This window comes from Canis lupus, chromosome 14 (assembly GCF_003254725.2).
Source record: "Canis lupus dingo isolate Sandy chromosome 14, ASM325472v2, whole genome shotgun sequence".
Lineage (NCBI taxonomy): Eukaryota > Metazoa > Chordata > Mammalia > Carnivora > Canidae > Canis > Canis lupus.
In genome coordinates, this window is record NC_064256.1 from 22777318 (window position 1) to 22795034 (window position 17717).

General features: G+C 38.7%; 1 protein-coding gene and 1 long non-coding RNA gene across 2 annotated transcripts in view; one reads left to right on the forward strand and one right to left on the reverse strand.

Annotated features, from left to right (window-relative positions):
* LOC118350567 (uncharacterized) overlaps nt 1–17717 on the forward strand; it is a 171443-nt gene that overhangs the window by 17892 nt on the left and 135834 nt on the right. The window lies entirely within an intron of this gene.
* The window catches only part of COL28A1 (collagen type XXVIII alpha 1 chain), a 162135-nt gene continuing 151118 nt past the window's right edge, over nt 6701–17717 (reverse strand). The window contains exons 34-36 of the mRNA XM_025471268.3: nt 10717–10903; nt 8518–8690; nt 6701–7411 (exon numbers count right to left, since the gene is read on the reverse strand). Of these exons, the coding sequence (XP_025327053.3) occupies nt 8518–8690; nt 10717–10903 (360 nt within the window). The 3' untranslated portion in view covers nt 6701–7411. The remainder of the gene's footprint in view (nt 7412–8517; nt 8691–10716; nt 10904–17717) is intronic.

Sequence of the window (17717 nt, forward strand, 5' to 3'; positions counted from 1 at the left end):
TCAATAGCTAAGCCCAAAGTTAAATGTATGGGAAAGTACACCCTACCCACAGGGAGCATAGCAGAGATAGAGAAAGAATAATTTTGAAGAATTATAATCTTCCATAGCACTGAAGACTTACTCTCTCTTGCTGTAATTACTAAGTGTTCTAGCACAATGGACCTCTCTCATAGTACTGAACACATCGCAGTATTTCACACATTAATTTCAATTTGACATTTATGTGACTCTTTTCTCTCTCCTCCACTGGAAAATAAGCTTCATAAATGCAGAGATGATTCCTGGTGCCTAGTAAGCAACTGTTGAATGAATGAATGTCTTTCTCTGTTTACTTCCTCAAAGCACTAAAAAATATGCCAGACTTTGCATTTGGTTAGAAATAGTTTAGGATAGACTAACCTAGGACCAAATGATTCTACATTGTCCATCCATGTTGGCAGAGAGCTCAGCTCTGGTACTTGACTCAAGTATAGGAAATGATGTAGAGCTTTGATTTCCTTTGCTATTGTTCTCTGTACATATTCTTATGGACATGGGGAGCTGCAGTTGGGAGCAACTCTTGTCCCAAAATGAAAGAGAAATACAGATGAAAACAAAAGTGAGATTCCAATTTTAACTATCAGATGAGCAAAAAATAAAATAATTGATAGCACTCAGTGACAGTGAGGAGGTGAAAAAGCAGGCACACTTGTATGTTGGAGGAATGTAAATTGGCACAGTCTTTAAGGAGGGCACTTTGACATACTTATCAAAAGTACATTCTCTTTGTCCTTACAATTTTCCTTACAATTTTGCTTTATGAATATATCCTATAGATATACTCATACAAAGGCTAATAATGTATAAAAGGATATTCAGTGAGCATAATAACGAAGGATTGGGAACATATAAAGGCCCAGCAAAGATGGATCAATTAAATAAAATGAGCAGCTGTGAAGCTCTTAAAACTAAAGTAGCTCTTTATCTACTGATATGAAATGAATTCTGTAATGCTAAGTGAAGAAGAGAGAGGGAGGCAGTGAAGAAGGGGAAACTCCAAAGGGAAATAAATAGTGCTCTCAAAAAGTAGTGAATGTTTGAGTATAGCTGAATTGAAGAGCATGTATAAGGACTTGGAAATAAACTAGAAATGTAAACACCAGAAGGATCCTGAAGGCCCTCGAATACTACATTGAAAATATTGCTCTGTGTCTTGAAGAGATGGAGAGTCCCTAATAGAGAGATGGAGAGTCCCTAATGTACTCCCTAATGTACTCGGTCCCTAATAGGGAGATGGAGAGTCCCTCATGTACTCGTTCTCCTCCTCCTGGAGAACGAGTGGGTCAGACTTCCTGGGGCTCCACAGCACTGGGCAGATAAAGATCAGAGGTGAGGGATAGGGTGGAGGCCATTGTGGAAGCCATGACAGACTCATGTTAGAGCAAGAGGTAAGATTGACCAGGGGCACTGACAATTAGGTGTAGGGAGTAAGGGAGAGGAAAGAGTCTGGAATGTTTCTCAGAGGCTAGACAAGGTCACTGACAGTGATTGCAACATTCACAGAGACATGGAATAGAGGGACTACTGGTTTATGGTGAATGTGGAAGCAAATTAATAGACTTGGCCTCTAACTTTCAATACAGGAACAAGTTTGAGTAACATTCTAACATTTGAATAGGCACAATTTTAGTCCATTTTACTGTATTTGTCACTATTTTTCTAATAGCAAAGTATGTAATCTACCATAGGAAAAGCCTATACAAATTCCAATATTTATTTCTTGGAAGCCTAGAGATGAGACAATCACATGAAGGAAGGGGTTGTTGGGTTTTTGTTGATGTGTTTAAACAACTGATGTAGGAGATGTGTTTTAAACAACTGAAAACAAGTTGGAGCAGTGATTTGTTCAGAGTAGAATTAATTTGAGAAAAATCCCAACCAAGTTGCAGTACTGGCAAAGCCATAGCATTCTTCATTAAAATGCAGGAGAGGGAAAACAGGCAAATGATAAATTTAAAGTAGCACCAACTAATATGCTAAGGAGCAAATAACTGGAAAATGCCATCAGTTCTTAAAACTGATGTCGAGAAACTATGAGTATGGAGTTTAAGGGCAAATTTGAAGGATGGTGAAAATAAAAGCCTCTGTCTGGTCAATTTCAGAGAGAAATAGGGAAAGAAGCCTTTAATTTTTCTGTCTTTGCAAACTACAGTCCTATTTACTGTTTAGAATTCCTACTATGTAATTCTGGTTTCTTTTTGCTTCCAAGGTAGAAGGAAATTTTCCCATGTCTTCTCTTGACATGTGGTAGTCAGAGAAGTCAGGTTTGTCATATTCCATAGCAATATAATATCTAGAATGGGGATGTGTTAGGGATGCCTGGGTGGCTTAGAGTTCTCTCTCTCCCTGCCCCTTTCCCCCCCAAAAAAATAAATAAATAAAAATAAAAAGATAACTAAAGAAAAATGATATGTCAGTGAGTAAAAACTATCACTTTCACCCACTTCAAGGAGATTCGGGACCCCCTCCTATGATTAGCAAAACAAAGGGAAAATTCAGAGAGAATGCTGTCTAGCTAGACAAAGGATCAAAGAGAGTGTTATCTAGCTAGATAAAGGATCAAACAGGCTGTATTTAATGATCTGAGAATTCTGGAGGAAAAGGTGATTTACATTTTCATTTTAAGCTAGGGAGCAAGCCAACAGGGATGAGATAATATAGGACATTCTGTTTCTCCGTTCCCATATGAAAAATGGATAGACTATGTATGTGTATCTAAAGAAGTCTTCATTTTAAATTAAGACATCAAGAAATTTTTAGCATTTTATTAAGAACTAATGCTGTTCAAGAATTTTAACAGTGAAAAAAATACCTACCAAAATGTTAAAATATCTTAGATGATTTCTATCATTTTTATTTAGTTGAAATCTTAGTTTTGCTAACTGCAAGAAATACCCTACTCAGGTTTTGGAAGACTAGCAATTTTAGTCTCAGTGTTTTTCCTAAACACATCAAAAAGTAAACAATACAATAGAGAAAAATATTCACATGTAACCTAGAACAGAATTTTCGTATCTCTAATAGATCAAAAAGAATAAAAAGGAAAAAATGGAAAAATGATAAAGATTGCTAATTCAAAGAAGATGGCCAATATACATGAAGAGATGCCCAGCTTCATTTAAAGATTTCTTTGAGAGATAAGAATGGAGGGCCAGAGGGAGAGGGAGGGAAAGGGAGGAGCAGAAGGGGAGGGAGAGGGACAAACAGACTTGGTGCTGAGCCAGGAGTTGATGAAGGACTGGATCTCATTCACGACCATGAGATCATGACCCAAGCTGAAACCAAGAGTTGGGCACTTAACTGACTGAGCTACCCAAGGATCTCGAGATGCTCAGCTTTATTAAGGGTCAGAGAAACATGCTAAGCAGGCTGAGGATGAGGCTGTTAGCAATCTTGGCTAGAATAGTGAGGGGACATCTAAATTATGCTAACTTTAGGAGACAGTCTACTCTTTAGGCCTTTTCTCTCTGCAAATCTATAGTTCAATGTCTTTTGGGGAATGGCAATGAAAAGATAGATTAATGCTGTTGGTGTCCAAGATTTTCCTCCCTCCTTATACCTTTTAGTAAAATATCACTAGAATAAGAGAATAAGACATGTTTTAGAATATTGTGTGCCTGTATGATTATCAAAACAAGGATAGTCCTAAATCATATTTCACACATATATTTATACATTTGGGTTTTTAAAAAATATTGGACTGATTTGATTTCTAAAATCATTCATTATGTTTTATCATTTTATATAAATTAATATCTTTGAAAAAGTCTTCATGTAGATTCAAGTCACACCAGACTCAAATTTAGGAGATTTGAAACCCTGGTTTAATCACACTTTTAGAATTGCCACGGATCGTTAGAGTCTTCTAGTCCTCTGTCTCCTCAATTGCTTATATCCATTAGACAAATAACCCAAGTGCGTGGGCAGTCTTGGGGTAAATATTTCTGGTAGGACAATAATCTCCTTCTGAGACAGCCCATTCCTTAGATAACGCTGACTCCCACTGATGCAACTTGACTTGGATGCCTTCTGTGGCTTCTATCCTAACAACTTCTACTCTGACATCTGGATCCTGGAGCCTTTCAGAATGGTTGTGTTATTTTAAAATAGTCGATATGTCCTCTTTCATTCTGGTGCTTTGAGTAATTTGCCCTATTTCCATGGCTCTTTTATCATTCTGTCCTCTAATTCTGAGTATGTCCTTGAGCTTGGGACTTGGGAAAGAGGTGTCAACTGGCATGTCCCAATGCTTTTTTTTTTTTTTTTTTTTTTTTTAGAGAGAGAGAGAGAGCATGCATACAGGGGTTGGGGGCCAGAGAGAGAGGGAGAGACTATCTTAAGTGATGCTGAGATCACGACCTGAGCTGAAATCGAGAGTCAGGATACTTAACCAATTGAGCTATTCAAGTGCCCCTCTAAATTATCTTTTTAAACTAGTGTGATATTTCTTTGATCTTTTTTTCTCCCAAGTAGTTATTATTTCTGCAATTATTTTTATGAAGTCAATTCTAATTTTTTTCAAATGTATGGAGTTCTTCTTATGTGCCAGAAACTAGGGACACAGAGATAAACAAGGCCTGCATTGCTCCTAATCTCAGAAAGCAGGCAGAAGATATAGGTGCTACGGTCCATGGAATAATGACCCCAACCATTCCTTTTCCCTTACATAGCAAAAGGGATTTTGTAGATATGGTTAAGGTTGAGGGCCTTGAGAAGATGAAAGTATCTTGGGTCATTCAGGTAGACCCAGTCTAATCACATCCTTAAAAGAAGAGAATCTGGGGATCTCTGGGTGGCTTAGTGATTTGGCACCTGCCTTTGCCCCAGGGCGCAATCCTGGAGTCCCGGGATTGAGTCCCATGCCAGGCTCCTGGCATGGAGCCTGCTTCTCCCTCTGCCTGTATCTCTGCCTCTCTCTCTCTCCCTCTGTCTAAAATAAATAAATAAATAAATAAATAAATAAATAAATAAATAAATAAATCTTAAAAAAAAAAAAAGAAGAAGAGAATCTTTCCCAGCTATACTCAGAGAACCAGAGAGATGGCAGCATGAGATGAATTCAACCTGCGGTTACTGGTTTTGAAAACAGAGGAAGGGGCTACTAGCCAAGGATTGTGGAGAGCCACTAGAAATTGGAAAAGGTAAAAAAAAAAAAAAAAAAAAAGAAAGAAAAAGAAATTGGAAAAGGTAAGGAGACAGATTCTTCCCCAGATCCTCCAGAAGAAGTACAACTCCCATGACACCATGATTTTAGCTCAGTGAGACCTGCATAGGACTTCTGACCTACAAAACTAAAGATAATACATTTGTGATGTGTATGCTGCCAAATTCGTGGCAATTTGTTAAAGCAACAAAAAGCAAATTAATGCAGATGGTCTCAGTGCAAGGCTTGTTCAGATGGTGGTCAAGGTAGAATGGAGGTGTAAGCCAAGTGCGTTGGGCACTCAGTGTTGAGCATAGCCCAACTGATAAAGATGAGCAAGGAATGCAAAGGAGGTCCACAAGTTGTCCTTGAAGTATTAGGATTCAGTCAGTCATGGAAGGAGAGAAAGACATTTCAGACAAAGGGATGAAGACCCAGGTCAACATTACAACATGTTTGCATATCAATTTTCTATCTGGGTAAAGTTGTGAAAAACTTGGAAAAGGAATATAAATACTTCTGTTCTGACTAAATAGCAGTCTGGATATTCCCAATGGTCCTTCTACTTTCCAACATCCATATGGTGACCAATACATGCCTTTTAATGCATTGCTGAGCTTCCAGGAAATAAGAAAATACCTGAAGCCCTCCCTCACACAGCAAATCAATATATTAATGGCCATCCATATAGATCAGACCCACTTTCATGCTGAGGATAACTAAAAAAGATGAAGAAAAAAACAGTCACCGAGAAATTACCATAGTGCCAATAGGATCATAAGGAATTACCATGCATGCAGATGGAAATCCAGAGACATACACTCAGTACCCAGAGCAATTTCTTCTGTCCTGGGGGAGTTCCTACCCCAAAAAAAGTGGCTCAAGAGGCTGGGCAGCATAAACAAGAAAAAAAAAAGTGCTATCCCCAAGAGAAAAGATGGGTAAATTTGATTGCATTAAAATTGAGGACTTCTGCTCATTTAAGGGAAAAAAAGGTAAAGTAAAAAGCCACAAAGATATGAGGCCACAAATAATAAAGAATTCAATTTCAGAATCTATAAGGAACTCCAGAAATTCAATAAGAAAAAGACTGACAATCCAATAGAAAAATCTCCAAATATCAACAGACATTTCACATAAGCCTCAGCAGAGATAGTAAACAAATATAGTAAGATGTCACCAGAGAAAGTCAATTTAAAATAAGATAGCATTTTACACCCACTGTTAGCAAAATGAAGAAATCTGACAATACTAAAAGTTGACAAGAATATCAAACAATGGACACTGTTATACACAACTGGTGCAAGTTTGTAATGAATTGGTTCAAACACTCTGGGAAAAAAATTGGTATAATACACTAGTTTTGAATGTTTATATGTCCTGCAACCCAACAATTCCACCTTAGGGTATATATCCTGGAAAAACGCTGGTACACATACACCCGAAACTGCCTAAGAGCATACACCCGAAACTGCATAAGAGCATTCATAGCAACACTGATGGACCAGGGAGGAAAAATTAAATAGAAACAATTTAATCACAGACAAGGCAATGGTTAAATATATTGTGATATATTCACACAAATATGATACAACTTTGAATGTAAATGGACATTATATGAATTATGTAATGACACATCAAGTTGCAAAGAATTACATATTATGAAACAAATTTTCTAAAGTTCAAAAAACCCTAAATAATAAGTTATTTAGGAATATATTTAGATATGATAAAACATATGGATTAATTATAATATTGGATGAAAATAGCAAGTTGCAGAAAACTAGAATATGACCCAATTTTTATAAAGCTCTAAAATAAGCAAGACTATGTATTTTCTAGAACTACATAGAAATCTATGTGATTTTACATGTAAAATTACATGTAAAAACCCAATAGCAAAGTAAAATGGTAAGCACAAAATTCAAGATGGGTTATCCCCAGCAGGAAACAGGGGGCTGGGTTTGCAGAAGTCCACACAGGAACCTTCAACAGAATTGATTGTATTTGGTTGACTGTCAGTGTGATATGTTCACTGATGTTTATCTTATCATTATGTTCGGTGACTTACAAGTACATTGCCTATATTCTTTCATGGTACCAAATATTACCTAATAAAATTTTAACTAAACCACACAAAATTGTGTTTGTTAAGGTGGCTGTTCATCCAGCTCCCTCTTCCTTGAGTGTTCTGTTTTGTACTGCCAGACTTGAATGAGGGTCTTAGGCCTGAAAGAAGAAAAAAGTGTGCTGAAGATAATATGCACCAATGCTGCCTGAGCACAGCTCACAACTAATGATCTTCCCAGGCTCGATGTCTCAAAATTATTATAAAATGACAGAGTCAATTCTCTATTACTCTGTTGGGCTGTATTTCAATTTAGTGGCTCATTTTTCAGTGGCAGTCTGATCTTCAAAATACCATGTTCAAGACTGGATGTGGGCTTCAAGGGGTGCCTGGCTGTCACATGCCTTCTCTTTCTGCCCCCTAACAGTGAAAGTCTCATTTATGTATTTTAAAGGAAGGGTAGAAAGAATTCCTTGGTTTAAGTTACAAGTTTTGTCTTAAACATAGAGTTTAAACACACAATAATATGTTGTTACCAAACATGTTGGAGGAGTGGAGAGTGACAATTGTTAATAAATTTGAGTTAGGTAATTTTCAATCAGATTGGTTTCTCAATCTCTTTAAGGACTAGCAAGGCAAAAATCTAACTACCCTCAGCACCTCACTTCTATTCCAGTGCCTCTCATCTCTCAGAACCACCATCTTGCTGGGTTTACCCCAAGCAGAATGTCTTTCTCATCTTACCTCCTGCTATCCAGAGATATGCTCCCTTCCCTTCTAATTGCCAAACTCAGATCCTTGCCAACCACCTCCCTTTTGCTAGAGGCAGGGCTTTAATGGGGTTCAGGACTGGGCCAATGGGAGGGGCTGAGGGGCTGGGGACCTCTGGCCAGGGCAGGAGTTTAATCCAACGTAATGCAGAGAATAAGAATTAATGTAGATCAGAATGACACTGCAAGCCATGATGTGGCTAGAGACTGTCCATTGAGGTTACACATCCCTGACTCAAACCCCCCAGTTATGCCACTTTTTAGTTCTAGAGTCCCTGAAATCCTCAGAGCCTCAGCTTCTTTGCCAATAAAAATAGTTAATATCTATATCCTAGGGTGGTTATAAAGATTCAATTATGTTTATAAATGAGGTACTCAGTATATACTCAGATATGGTGTTTTATTTGTATTGGGTGAATATGTTGAAATTATAGAGGTTCTTTCTAGGTTTGCTGATAGATACTCAGCCTTGATTCATTAGGGGTTGATTTACTTACTCATTCTTGAACACAGATTTCTTGACACTCCTTTTCACTGTTGAATCTATTTCCTGAGCCATTACAGCCACTGAACCAAAAGCGGGCGCAGGAGTTGACCTGTTTGTCATAATACCATCGAACCACGTATTCTCCACAGTTTCCTGGCTTTAGGGCTTCCAAGCATCTAGGATCTAGAGTGAGAAAAGGATCATGTGTCATTATAGGTTTTTCTTTCCCTGAAAAGATGAAAAGTGAAAGCTTTATGAAGTTTATTCTCCATGCACCCAAGCACACCAAGAAAATGAGGTACCAAGTTAAAGAAGGGTTCCCTAATACCTGAAATATTTCCTCCACTACCACCAACTCCACCATTAGATACTCCTTTGAAAACATAAAAGTTTTTGATCTTCATGAAATCTCATTAAAAGTGTATATTCCCCTGAAAGCATAGCACCTTCATTGACTAATACTCTTGCAAAGATTAGTTGACAAGAGAAAACTAGGATTTCTTCATTTACTTTGGACTAGATTTAAAATCAGATTAACATTTGGAATAAAGATGATCTCAGCCTTCTATACACCTTTCTTCCAAATATGTTCATGGAAAGTACCACTGTGATCACATTAATTGTGCCTACTAAAAAAGGAAAATCCTTTTAAGTTACAAAAATATATATAAATAAAGGGCTCTTCTTATATCACATTTTTATTTTAAAAAGAGCAGTTCTTGGGGTGCCCGAGTGACTCAGTCAGTTAATCAAGTGACTCTTGATTTCAGCACAGGTCATGATTTCAGGGTTGTGAGATGGAAAAGTTACAAAAATATATATAAATAAAGGGCTCTTCTTATATCACATTTTTCTTTTAAAAAGAGCAGTTCTTGGGGTGCCCGAGTGACTCAGTCAGTTAATCAAGTGACTCTTGATTTCAGCACAGGTCATGATTTCAGGGTTGTAAGATGGAAACCTACATTGGGCTTCATCATGTTCAGTGTAGTCTACATAAGATTCTCTCCCTCTCCCTCTGCCCCTCTCCCTGCTCACTCTCTCTCTCTCTAAATTAAAAAAAATCTTTAAAAAGAGCAGTTCCTACAGGACAATAAAAACATGAGCTTTTAATGTCTACTTATGAATAAATTTTAGAAACACTTCCACCATAAAGAAAAAAAAAACAGGGATCCCTGGGTGGCACAGTGGTTTAGCGCCTGCCTTTGGCCCGGGGCGCGATCCTGGAGACCCGGGATCGAATCCCACGTCGGGCTCCCGGTGCATGGAGCCTGCTTCTCCCTCTGCCTGTGTCTCTGCCTCTCTCTCTCTCACTGTGTGCCTATCATAAAAAATTAAAAAAAAAAAAAAAAAAAAAAAAAAAAAGAAAAGAGAACTACAATAATAAAGCCATTTGTTAAATCTCTTTTTATTTTGTGGTACTCCTTAGTGTCTTGATCAGTATTCCTTACCTGGAGATGTGATTCCAGGGTAAGAAAAGCCACAAAAACCAAATAGGTACTTGTTGCCTGAGACTTGTGTTCTGTGAGACAGTTTATATGCCGTAAGCTTTACTCCTTAGTTGCAAAACAAGCCCTCTCTCCATCTCCCAGATTCATCTCCCTAGATATGGAGCATGTCTTGATTCCTTTATTTTCCAAAACTAACCTCCAAATCCACCTCTCCTATGAAGACTCCTTAGATCAAATGGAAAGTAGTAGACTTTCACTATCTCCACTGTTAAAAACTAAATAATGTATATTGTCTAACTTGTCAAGCCAACCTCTGAGCTTCTTTTGGTCAAAGATGTTGTTTCTGGGCCTGTTCTTCAGAAACTATGTATATAATGATTAATTTCTATAGATAGTAACCATAGAGAATATGTGGAAGAATCTAGGTTCTAGCTTTTTTTCTCTTCTACAGTCTGGGTGTCAGAAATTCAAATGTCCATATGTGTCAAGGCCACATATAATACAACAGGGAATGGTAGGGGCTATGATAAAATGGGAACACAATCCTCTCTAAAGGCATTTAAATTAAAAAAAAAAATGTTACAAGAATTAAAAAAAATTTTATTGACCAAATTTGTTCCACAATTTTCTAATTTGTTATATAATAAAATGTGTTTCCTATTTAGAGTCAAAACACATTCTTTCTGAATGAGAGCTTAGAGCCCCCCCTTTCTGCACCTTGACATTATAGACACAGCAGCATATTAGCAGGTGTTTCTTACCTTTGTGCGCCAACTTTTCTGGCTGTAAGTTCAAAACAGGACTTGGAATTCTGGATTCGACACCCTCTGTCCCATCTTCTGGCTGCTCGGTGGCAGCAGCCTCAGGTGAAGGACTGGTGGCCAGGCTGCCAGCCCAGGTAGGCTCTGGAGGCTCATTCTCTTTGTCCTCAGCTCCAGAGACACTGACCTACACAAAACATCCACATTTTTGTTTCTGGTGATAATCAAGTCAGAAAAGTTAGTTTGCTTTGGGGAACATTTAGGGGAAAATTCAGCATTGCTTCTTCTCTCCAACTCTCCAATATTTTTTCAATAAAAACTCAGGAAATGCCCCTCTTCTATGTCATGCATCCCTGAGTACCTAAATTATGGACGTTCCCACTGCCAGGCATGTGCTGGACCTTCCAGAGAGATCTGCATGCAGGGCATGAAAGGTGGTGAGCTTAGGAGGGGGTAATCTTCATTCTTTTCATAGTCACTGGCATGAGGAGGGGAAATAACCTAGTTTCTCTGACCTTTTTTAAAATAGCCTTTTCTCCATTTCTTAACACTAGATAAATTAACAATATATTCCAGAATATCTACAACAAACTCTCAATCGATTTTGAGATTGGGGATGGGGGCGGCAGAGGACAATAATACAGCTGAAATAAAAACAGTAGCAATCACTTTTCATCTCATCCTAATACCTGGACCCCAGCAAATGCCAGTGCTGCAGGATACTTAGCTTCAAAGAAGTTTTAGAAATGTTTGTTAGCTAAGGAACAAAGGAATATAATTATAAAAGCAAGTTTTCTGGACTCCAGTTTCTATGTTTTATCTATATTTATGATATGTAATGAGAAAGGAAAAAAAGGTATTTTGCTTCAAAAAAAATGTCAGATCAGTTATTCTTGACTACAATTGCCAGGAGCAAGGGCAATCTTTTATGGGACCAATTAAGTTCTTTTACTTTTTTCCCCCTTGGACCCCAGCTACAGGAAATTAAATTGACCATTTATCTTGGTCTTGGCACAGGATGGTCATTTATCCTTTCAAGGCCCTCTTTTTTCCTTTTTTTTTTTATTTAATAGGCAAATCTACAAACAAAGTCAAGTAATTTTTGATGCCTTCTTACCTATCATCCTGTGTCTAGAGCCAGCTGTCACCATTAGCTCTTCTCTGCTGCCTAAGTAATTCCACTGTTTTTGATTCTGTACACACACACACACACACACACACACACACGGGGAAAGGCTAATCAATTCTGTTACTCGGAGTTGGTTCTTTGAAAAAATTAATAAGATAGATAAACCATTAGCCAGCCTTATTAAAAAGAAGAGAGAGAAGACTCAAATTAATAAAATCATGAATGAGAAAGGAGAGATCACTACCAACACCAAGGAAATACAAACGATTTTAAAAACATATTATGAACAGCTATACGCCAATAAATTAGGCAATCTAGAAGAAATGGACGCATTCCTGGAAAGCCACAAACTACCAAAACTGGAACAGGAAGAAATAGAAAACCTGAACAGGCCAATAACCAGGGAGGAAATTGAAGCAGTCATCAAAAACCTCCCAAGACACAAGAGTCCAGGGCCAGATGGCTTCCCAGGGGAATTCTATCAAACGTTTAAAGAAGAAACCATACGTATTCTACTAAAGCTGTTTGGAAAGATAGAAAGAGATGGAGTACTTCCAAATTCGTTCTATGAGGCCAGCATCACCTTAATTCCAAAACCAGACAAAGACCCAACCAATAAAGGAGAATTACAGACCAATATCCCTGATGAACATGGATGCAAAAATTCTCAACAAGATACTAGCCAATAAGATCCAACAGTACATTAAGAAAATTATTCACCATGACCAAGTAGGATTTATCCCTGGGACACAAGGCTGGTTCAACACTCGTACAACAATCAATGTGATTCATCATATCAGCAAGAGAAAAACCAAGAACCATATGATCCTCTCATTAGATGCAGAGAAAGCATTTGACAAAATACAGCATCCATTCCTGATCAAAACTCTTCAGAGTGTAGGGATAGAGGGAACATTCTTCAACATCTTAAAAGCCATCTACGAAAAGCCCACAGCAAATATCATTCTCAATGGGAAAGCACTGGGAGCCTTTCCCCTAAGATCAGGAACAAGACAGGGATGTCCACTCTCACCACTGCTGTTCAACATAGTACTGGAAGTCCTAGCCTCAGCAATCAGACAACAAAAAGAAATAAAAGGCATTCAAATTGGCAAAGAAGAAGTCAAACTCTCCCTCTTCGCCAATGACATGATACTCTACATAGAAAACCCAAAAGTCTCCACCCCAAGATTGCTAGAACTCATACAGCAATTTGGTAGCGTGGCAGGATACAAAATCAATGCCCAGAAATCAGTGGCATTTCTATACACTAACAATGAGACTGAAGAAAGAGAAATTAAGGAGTCAATCCCATTTACAATTGCACCCAAAAGCATAAGATACCTAGGAATAAACCTAACCAAAGAGGTAAAGGATCTATACCCTAAAAACTATAGAACACTTCTGAAAGAAATTGAGGAAGACACAAAGAGATGGAAAAATATTCCATGCTCATGGATTGGCAGAATTAATATTGTGAAAATGTCAATGTTACCCAGGGCAATATACATGTTTAATGCAATCCCTATCAAAATACCATGGACTTTCTTCAGAGAGTTAGAACAAATTATTTTAAGATTTGTGTGGAATCAGAAAAGACCCCGAATAGCCAGGGGAATTTTAAAAAAGAAAACCATATCTGGAGGCATCACAATGCCAGATTTCAGGTTGTACTACAAAGCTGTGGTCATCAAGACAGTGTGGTACTGGCACAAAAACAGACACATAGATCAATGGAACAGAACAGAGAACCCAGAAGTGGACCCTGAACTTTATGGTCAATTAATATTCGATAAAGGAGGAAAGACTATCCATTGGAAGAAAGACAGTCTCTTCAATAAATGGTGCTGGGAAAATTGGACATCCACATGCAGAAGAATGAAACTAGACCACTCTCTTTCACCATACACAAAGATAAACTCAAAATGGATGAAAGATCTAAATGTGAGACAAGATTCCATCAAAGTCCTAGAGGAGAACACAGGCAACACCCTTTTTGAACTCGGCCACAGTAACTTCTTGCAAGATACTTCCACGAAGGCAAAAGAAACAAAAGCAAAAATGAACTATTGGGACTTCATCAAGATAAGAAGCTTTTGCACAGCAAAGGATACAGTCAACAAAACTCAAAGACAACCTACAGAATGGGAGAAGATATTTGCAAATGACGTATCAGATAAAGGGCTAGTTTCCAAGATCTATCAAGAACTTATTAAACTCAACAGCAAAGAAACAAACAATCCAATCATGAAACGGGCAAAAGACATGAACAGAAATCTCACAGAGGAAGACATAGACATGGCCAACAAGCACATGAGAAAATGCTCTGCATCACTTGCCATCAGGGAAATACAAACCAAAACCACGATGAGATACCACCTCACACCAGTGAGAATGGGGAAAATTAACAAGGCAGGAAACCACAAATGTTGGAGAGGATGCGGAGAAAAGGGAACCCTCTTACACTGTTGGTGGGAATGTGAACTGGTGCAGCCACTCTGGAAAACTGTGTGGAGGTTCCTCAAAGAGTTAAAAATAGACCTGCCCTACGACCCAGCAATTGCACTGTTGGGGATTTACCCCAAAGATTCAGATGCAATGAAACGCCGGGACACCTGCACCCCGATGTTTCTAGCAGCAATGTCCACAATAGCCAAACTGTGGAAGGAGCCTCGGTGTCCATCGAAAGATGAATGGATCAAGAAGATGTGGTCTATGTATACAATGGAATATTCCTCAGCCATTAGAAACAACAAATACCCACCATTTGCTTCAACGTGGATGGAACTGGAGGGTATTATGCTGAGTGAAGTAAGTCAATCGGAGAAGGACAAACATTATATGGTCTCATTCATTTGGGGAATATAAATAATAGTGAAAGGGAATATAAGGGAAGGGAGAAGAAATGTGTGGGAAATATCAGAAAGGGAGATAGAACATAAAGACTCCTAACTCTGGGAAACGAACTAGGGGTGGTGGAAGGGGAGGAGGGTGGGGGGTGGGGGTGAATGTGTGATGGGCACTGAGGGGGGCACTTGATGGGATGAGCACTGGGTGTTATTCTGTATGTTGGTAAATTGAACACCAATAAAAAATAAATTTATTATAAAAAAATAAAAAAATTCTGTTACTTGTGTGTGTATATTTTTACAAAAATTAAAATACTACTAGGTAAATCAAAGTAAACATTTCCATTGGGACTAGTTTGGTCAACAGCCTGATATAAAAGGTGCTTAATTCAAATGCAATCATGACTCTTTACTAGCCCCAAAACACAACTTTTGGGACAAATGGATGTAAAATTGTGGGCCACCTGGCATTCCTCTTTCTTTGAGAATGATCTGGTGTGTATGTATATTGATTTGAATGGGAGGTTTTGTTATTATCATTGGGAAAGTGATAAAGAATTTTAAGACTGAAGGAAAATTTTGTGAGTACTTCATTTTCTGTAGAGGAATCTAAAGCTCCAAATGATGAAAGAACTTCCAAAAATCACTTGATAAGCTAGTGGTAAAGTCTGAGAAATGCCTGTTTCAAGAAAAAGATAACTATTTTTTGGTTTTGTTGTGTTTGCCTGCACATATTTTGTTAAGGAAAAAAAATAAGTTAAAAGCTTGACTAAAGAGTAGTTTATCAAACATAAAAAAGCCAACAGCTATTAGGCTACACTTCAGACATCCTATCTGCCAATTTAGAAGATTCCTTTGAAGAAGTACACTGGACAGCAGTTTTCTTAAAAGACTTAACTTGGCCTATAAATCATTACCTTGTTCAAGCCTTAAGGCCTCATAAGTTATTCTTTGCCACTTGTAAGTTTAGGAGTGTGTGTTTTCTTTCTCAGTCACTGCATCATTTGGGGCTTTTGACTACTACTGCTACCTCAGGTTCTAGAATAAGTGAAATTAATTTTTTCTCATAAATGAGGGTGATTTTATCTTTTGGTTCCATGAGATTTCAGATTATTTAAACAAATGCATAATCACTATGATTTGCCATTTTCATAGTTTTCTTATTACAAAAGCAAACATTAATTGAGGGGAATTTAGAAAATCTGGACAAGCAACAAGAAGAAAATAAGAATCACAAGGGATCCCACCTCCCAGAAATAATCATTGTTGACATTCAGGTGTACTTTTAGCTCAATCCTCTTCCTACATGCATTTTTTTAAAAAAACAAAAAAACATGCTGTAGTATTTTTTTTTTTTTTTTTTTTGTAGTGTTGGTTTTTAATGTTTTTTGAATTTAATATATTATGGCTCCATTTATTTTACTGTGACCATAAAATACCATTGAATTACATAACTATATTTCAATATATAACAACAATATCCTTTCTTAAACATTAATTTGCTTTTTGTTTTCTGTTGGAAAGTTGGTCCCGGCAGCAAAACCTCACCCAATAACCCAGTCAGCACCAGCGCTCCCCTTCCAGTTGTTGCACAGTAGCTCCTACTGCTCCTCTACTTGGCCCTGACCATACAGAAGCTAGCCCCTAGCCCAACACTATTTTCTATCATTTTCCATTTCACACGTGTAACCATCACCTCCCTGATAAGATAAATTAAACCATGCCACGGTTTTCTTCATCTTCATCTCATTCCTTTTTCTCCCTCCCCTTTTTTCTTTCCTTTTTGTTTTCTTTTTAAAAATCTTTATAGCACAGAACAGCAAATAGTAGCATTGGATAAATTCAGAATGAGTTACAGGGAGAGAGAAGGAGAGAAAGGATTTGGGATTAATTATTCCATTCCTTTAGGTTTTAATGTCATCAGTTTTTAAAAAAGATTTTATTTCTTCATTCCAGAAGGCTGAGAGAGAGGGAGGCAGAGGGAAAGGCTGGGTCCCCATGGAGCAGGGAGCTTGCTGTGGGATTCGATTCTGGGACCCGGGGATCATGACCTGAGCCAAAGGCAGATGCTCAACCCATCGAGCCACTCAGATGCCCCTAATGTCATCATTTTAAAGTAAGATAAGATTAAACCCTGATGTGATTTCTATCTCTAAAAGTGGAAATTAAGCAGCTCCAAACTTTCCCAGCAGAATGCACACCAAATTCAGTCACTGCCTCTAGAGAGAGAGGAGGAGGAGGAGGACCAGACTGAAGACACAGGCAAGCACCCGAACTTTATCCGAGCACAAGTAGAGAACAAATGGGAACACTAGTCTGTCCTATCAGCTCACGGGCCTGCCTTGGAGGAAGAGTGGTCCCAGCTCCAAGCAGGGGCTCCCCACAGTAGAGACACAGAAGAGGAAGTAGAGGCCCGTGAGGGGCCAGCATCTGGAGTCCAGGGCTGCTCCGTGCAGCGGGACAGGCAGGTGGGACGCTGTCGGTCTCTTTCAGCCTTGGAGCAGGTCTTGAGGAGAAGAAAGCCGATGGCCAGCGGCCCCTGGGATGTGAGGGTATGAGCTGACGGGGGATCACTAGCAGGTGCCGCACTGTTCCAAAAGGTCATTTGGTTTCTGAATTCCAAACATTTTCCTCGGAATCCAGCACCCAGAATCTTGGATACATTACAGCAAGCCTTCACCTGGGAGGCACGTCTTCTCGGAATGGGTGCTAATGATCATCTGCATTAGCCCACGGGCTCAGCCTTCGCTTTTCCCAGCCTGCGGGTCCAAGCTTCTCTAGGTTGGCTGCGGGGGATTTGCTCCTGCCAGCTGGTTCTACAGCCAGGGCCCGCAAGGTGCCTGCATTTCTAGGCTTCCAACCTTAATTGACTCTTTCCAGGTGACAACACTTCGTTGCCAGGTCTCTCAGCACATATTTAAACTGATGCTCTTTATTTGCATTTAAGGTTGCTGCGGACTAACAGGAACACCTGAAGTTTGAGCTGTGTGCCTCCCCTGATGGCCTGCAGCTGTGCTAGAGGG